The 6489-nt window shown below is 34.7% G+C and overlaps 1 protein-coding gene across 1 annotated transcript; it reads right to left on the bottom strand.

The window, feature by feature from the left end:
* Positions 1–56: 56 nt before the first annotated feature.
* On the bottom strand, positions 57–6439 carry LOC115442776 (DNA-directed RNA polymerase III subunit RPC5). The gene is made up of 8 exons (XM_030167928.2): positions 6271–6439; positions 5948–6166; positions 4991–5150; positions 4764–4879; positions 4242–4382; positions 3381–3552; positions 3016–3215; positions 57–2440 (listed from the first exon to the last, which is right to left on the bottom strand). The coding sequence occupies exons 1-8, from the start codon at positions 6298–6300 to the stop codon at positions 2003–2005; spliced, it is 1476 nt and encodes a 491-aa protein (XP_030023788.1). The 5' UTR covers positions 6301–6439; the 3' UTR covers positions 57–2002.
* Positions 6440–6489: the final 50 nt, after the last annotated feature.

Below are 6489 nucleotides of genomic sequence, written 5' to 3' on the forward strand. Positions count from 1 at the left end.
ATAAATTCTGAATTTCCGAATCCTTGCAAGCAACTTCATAGAAATAAAATCCAAAACAGGTATTAAAAGTTTAATTTCCTTTATAAAATACATCGATAGCGTACAATTCACTTACTCCCGTATAAATCATTTTTACTTACGATCATACGTTAAGATTTATTTCATATTCCTACCATACCTATCCAGGGCCGTATCTAGTTACGAGGCAATGGGGTCAGTAATATGTAATACCTTTTTCTACTCTCACTCACATTCCGATATATCCAACAGCCTTAGTCCTATTATATTTTTTTAAATACAAAATAAATAACATATTGATATAGAAATAAATGTATTTAATCGTGCCTAGTTTTACAAGTGTCAAAACATACCAAGGATTTGTAAATGAGGGTATACTTTTCATAAATAATGATCCTTTATTAGATGTATGTATAACATATTTAGGGGAAGAAAAAAGAAATGTCGGCAAATACTTTTCAACGAACAGCTTTCAAATAATATTCGTGAGGACCAAAAAATGCGGTATAAGTTTTCATGTGGGCAAAAAATACATACCAGGCGCACTTGCAGTAATGTGGGATGGTGGTAGAGTGTCATTGTCTCGGATTTTACTTTACGGAATACCAAAGAGAACTAAACGAACATACAGATCAAAATGTGTACCAAATATCAATTTCTCCTACTATTAGAGCGCCATCTTGGTGGAAAAAAATATACTATTTTATTTCCTTATTGCCTTCACCTAATGTTATTTATACAGACACCAGACGACCTGTTTAAAATCATTATTTTAAAAAGCAATCTTTCGATAAAATCTTAATGGATTAGGTAGCCTTCTCTCAACCACACATTATAAAAAACATGGGAACGATATTTAGCACTAGCATTGAAATTCGTCTGTCCATACGTAAAATTATATTTAAACTTAAGATTTTAGGGTAAGAGAAATAAAGAGAGAAACGCCTATCTATTAATAAACTAGGTAACAATTTACTTTAATTATTATAGATGATCATGAACACAGAATTATTGAGACTGTGATACATGCCTAGGCCACTATAATATTTTACGGTAATACTTGCCTATACACACTTATATGTTATATATATTTCATTCAATATATAAAGGACATATTATATTGATATACTATTGATATTGACGATGTATCAAATTGAATATTTGTCAATAATTGGGAGAAAAAATGTGTTTCATCTAACATGAACATCTTCTTTGCCCTTAATTAGAGTACGAGTAATAGAGAAGTCCTAGGAAGACTATCTTTATGCGAACTTCCCAATATTGTTGCCTGTGGCTTTATTTGTGCTCGGTGTAGCGACAGGCTTACCTTCTATAATATTATGGGACGGAGGTACCATTGACGAAATTTTAATTCATGCAATGCCCTCTCTACACTTCCTAGTATACAGGCATGACTTAATATATATTTCATAACAATATTTATATAAGAAAACATATGTGATTTGGGTACAAAGATTTCTAATTAGGCAATTACAATTTTGGTCAGCTTCCACCATAATTGTCATATGATATTCCAAGAAACAGAAGATTGTACTTTAATTACAAATAATTGATTACACTTCGTTTGTCAATTGTTCATTTATAAAATATTGCCACGATAACGCTGTGCGATTTAAAAACATAATTTCAAACTTATGAACTTTTCCATAATTCGCATTAATTTACGCAAGCTACACCCAATTCCATAAAAAACCTTTTGTTCTGCCTTCATCATACAAGTCAAGAATTTACGCTCACGATTTAAGATTTCCTTTAAATTAACATACATAAACATAAAAACGATACATTTCTGTACATGTATCATAAAACAGTCTCATATCACAATAATCAACATATGCACTACTGACTATAGTCTAGCACAATTAACTTGATTGACTACTATGGTTGTCTCACTCTTGCACGAATTTTAGCACGTGTTAGAGTAAGACAGCATGAAAATTTAATAACCTAAAATCACTTTTGATCATGACACTTCATTAACACTGCTAGAACTCACATTGCGCGTCCGTTTACCGATTCCAGTGGAAGATTTATTCTTTTGTCTTTTTCTATCATTGTCCTCCTCACTGACACTGTTACACCGCGGTTTCGGACTCATCATTGTCTCCGAGCCGATTGACTCCCTTTGAGATTTCTTCCTCTGTCTTTTTGGCACATTTTCACCTATCAACATCTCGTTGAACTGACGCTGTCGGGCTTCCCAGGCGAGATTTTGTCGTTGGACGACATCTGGGTATTTTGCCTCGAAAGCTGTGTCGGGCGGGATTAAAAGTTCCCAGCCTGTTCGTGGATTGAATTTAGCGACTGAACGGATGATTTCAAGTACGTCGGCTGGAGGCAATCGAACTGCTGCGGCGACCTTGCGGCGGTCAATGTACGCGTGTTGTGTAAATAGGTAGAGCTGAAAAAGAAAACACAACACCATGAAATTTATGCAAAAGTCCAATTAAAACTGATTACAGTAATAATATTTTTTTTTGTATTATTTATACTTAATAATCGATTAACGTATATGAACCATCACAGTATTTTCATTCCGTGAACGCTAGTCTGTAACGAATTGCTAATGTTTACAAAATGACTCATTATATGCGAAAGCCTTCCCTTCCTCACCAATATAAACTCTTATTTTCACCGCGTTAATGACGAACATAATCGTTATTGTTATCGGAAGCTAGAAGGTGACATGAGCAGGTAAAGCGCGGATTAAGTTCACTAAATAGTACGTCAAAATAAATTAGGATTACTGAAATAAAACTACACAATTTTCACAATAATCGTTAAATTATTAGTTGCGACGTTTTGCTGGCTTTACAGCCATTCCGCCCGGTGATCATAAATACTGCAAAGCTTTCGAAACTTCGCGAGTAAAATATAAATAAATTATCGCGATAAAACCTTAGTTTTATTTGAATGTCGAACATTGGCTAAAACCAAAAAAATCAACAATATTAGGGTTAATAATGAGATACGTACGACGTGGTCCCTGGCGGCGCAGAGCAGGCGCGGCGGCGCGGGCGCGGCGCGCGGGTACAGGTCCTGCGAGCGCGCCGCCCACACGCCGCGCACGCAGCACGCCGCGCCGCTCAGCGCCGACAGCAGCGCCGCCTCGCTCAGCACGCTGCCGTCCTCCGCGCGCACTAGAGCTCGGAGGTCGTTGAACGTCATCAGTTTTGCTGCCAGACAATACGTTTCTAGATATTATTTTTTGTCAACGGAATATTATAATAACATACATAATAAGCGGAGTAGACTGCTATAATCTTCAATTTGGACATTTTTTAAGGATTTTTAAATAGAAATAATCATGTCACGTTTATAACATCAATTTCAATGGTTACCGTTAATAAGTATCTCCTTCAATTGTTCCTGCGGTGACAGCCTTTGCGTCGGCGCAACGTCCGCTTCGTCGGCTGGCGGCTGCGGCACCAACGCACGAATGTACTCACGCGACCTCAAAGTCAAGGACGAGCCGTCCGCTGATGTCGCGCTAAACAACTTGAGACGCTCCAACTGTTACAAGTTCAAATATACATACGTCTAGATAAAAATATCTATCATTTCAGCAAAATAGATACCCCATAGGCAGCGGCTTGCCTTTGCCGCAAGTATTGCCTAAAGTCCATGGATACCGGCGAACGCCGCTTAGTTCGAGCAAACCGCTTGATCTTTTGCCAGCTTAGGCAATAAAAAAAGTGTGGTACTAAAATTGTAGCTGTGAATATGGATATCCATACATATCTCTTTGATATATTAAATTAATATTGAAACATTGAATTCAAATTGAAGTTTTAAGACGAAACTAACAAGGATTTAATCATATTTTATGATTATAATCAACCAAACAGTTTTTTATTCTAACCCTGTATGTCTAGAACTAGATCCCCGCAAGTGACTCATGTCAGGCAGACTGGCCGTTCATAATAACTAAACCAATTCTTGTTATTGCCATACCCAAAATATGACCGGGTCAGTAAATATTTTACAACTTTAGAGTAGGATAAAGGCATAATATATAGAAAATGGATGGAAAAAACCAAATATTAAGTAAACTTCACTTTGTTTTAGTAATTGCCATATTGAGGGTCGTGACCCCCCACGACCACTACGAAATACGTCCCTGTGTTTAATATGTGATAAAGCACCATTATTTTTATCCCATTAAAATAAAATTTATAGACAAAAAACGGTACATTACTAACTTCAGCATGGTCTGTGTCAGAATGCTTCCACAATGCGTCACACCACGGCTCTTCAGATATCCGCTGAGATATCGACTCATACGATTTTTCCCGCGCCTTTTTTGCCACTTCAGTTTCTTGACGTGCGAATTTCACTGTGACCTGCAATACAAAAGACACCTTAATACGTAACATTAAGTATTCTTATTACTTACACCAGTTTCATATATTTAACTGCATTATATTATGTTCTGAAAGCACAGAATGAAAAATCTATAAAACTATGCAGTTGGTAAACACAAACAATTTTTTTTAATTATTATCATGCAATCGGTCCTTTTGGCTATGAGCAGCAGAAATGTTCCAATCGGTAGAATATATTTTTTATTAGTGCATATTATGTGCTTTATTTTAAATTATACAGCAACTTTAAAGCAAACTAGAAGTAAGATAACAACATAAATAGGGAAACATTATTATTATAAACAGAACCATTTACCCGCCCATGTAACTGTAGAAAATAATGAAAGGCACACAAAATACCTTTTTAGCCTCAGGTTCATTATTCTCGTCATCAGACTTGTCAGCTTTGTTCTTTTCATTTTTTTTCTTTTCTTGCTTATCATAGTATGAATATGACGGCCTCATCTGAATAATGCCTGCAACAAAAATATTTTTTTTTTAACTGGAGATAGCACTAATAAAATAAATTCAGGTCGCATTAGTTTTAAGACATCTGCAAATTTAAAATTAACAAATTCTATACCAACCTTGTATAGGTGTACAATGTAGTTCTTTGTCCTGCAATATAGCAACAGCATAATGCTTTGTATCTATACATGGAGTGCTGCTCTCATACACTATCTTGTCCATCATGCCACTTTTGAAGTACAGCGATTTATCCTTCTCCTTGATATGCCATGATGATTCCTGAGGGAATAAATACAGGTATCATCAGGTATACAAACTTAGACAAGTACGTATAACATATTAAGTATCAACAATTAGAAGAATTTCCTGGAATAAATGTACAGTTATATGGTATTTACGAATGCAATTATTAGGTATTGAAACTTCTCTTGTGGTATTTTATATAAGACATGAATACCTAAGATCTTAAGATCTTTTTGTGCTTTTACAGCAACAAAGCATTATTGTCTACTGGCCCAATGACATATTGAATTTGAAAAGAGCAATTGCTATGTAAGCATTTAGACAATTCCATTTGCTAATATTTTCTAAAAGATCTCAATCATGATGACTCATGTTATTAAATAATGTTAACCATTGGAGGGTGGTTCATTTTTTTTATATGCATTGATAATTTTATGAAAATGGACATTCAAAATAAACAGAATAATAATGATGACAATTAATTATATTTCAGTTCTTACTGCTTAGACAATTTTAAGATAACAATCAAATTTTAGTAACATGAATAATATAAATCTGATGCAATATAAATCTCTCTAATTATTATAATGCATCACATTTAAACATCTGGGAAACATGTTTTACATAAAAAATTTTCACAAATATTTTTATAGACTCATTAAACCCAAGACCCTTGCATACAGTAAAAAAAAATATTTAAAAAATCAAATCATTCCCACCAACGGTAACCAACAAAAGGCAATAATTCTTGTTGATGTAATCCTACTTAGCAATAGGATCATGGTATATTATACAATGATATAACATAAAATACAACTGGTTGCAGTTGTTACCTGTTGTCCGTCGGTGTTTAGTGCTATCTGTTCGCCTTTGGACTGACAATACTTATCACTGTAGGTGTCTAGACCAACTTCCACCCGTACAATACGATTTTTTGGCTTAACAGCTGCGTTCACTATTTTGGCTTCATTCCAATCTCTTTTTGCTGGTTTCACTGGATATTGGTATACATATAGCTTGTCAGATAACGCCTGCGATAGAAAAACAGGTATCTGCAAGCAAAAAATTTTGGGAATGAGTTGCAAATTATGTTTTTTTACACCATAACATAACCTTTATTATTACCACGTTGTAAGTCAAATAAAAAGTAATTTACCTCTTGTACGACAGGATCTTCTTCGTCCATAATGTATAATGTGATCTACAACATCTAGCTAAAACATAATAATAAGAAATATACTGAAAATATAAAAAGAAAATTCTAACCCATCAACCTATCTCAATCTTTTGACAGTTACTAATAGTGTTGTAGACACCCTCAGAACTCAAAAGCCACAGGTTATCTTAGAATTTGTCAACTTTATTTTCACAGTAT

Source organism: Manduca sexta, chromosome 12 (assembly GCF_014839805.1).
Source record: "Manduca sexta isolate Smith_Timp_Sample1 chromosome 12, JHU_Msex_v1.0, whole genome shotgun sequence".
Lineage (NCBI taxonomy): Eukaryota > Metazoa > Arthropoda > Insecta > Lepidoptera > Sphingidae > Manduca > Manduca sexta.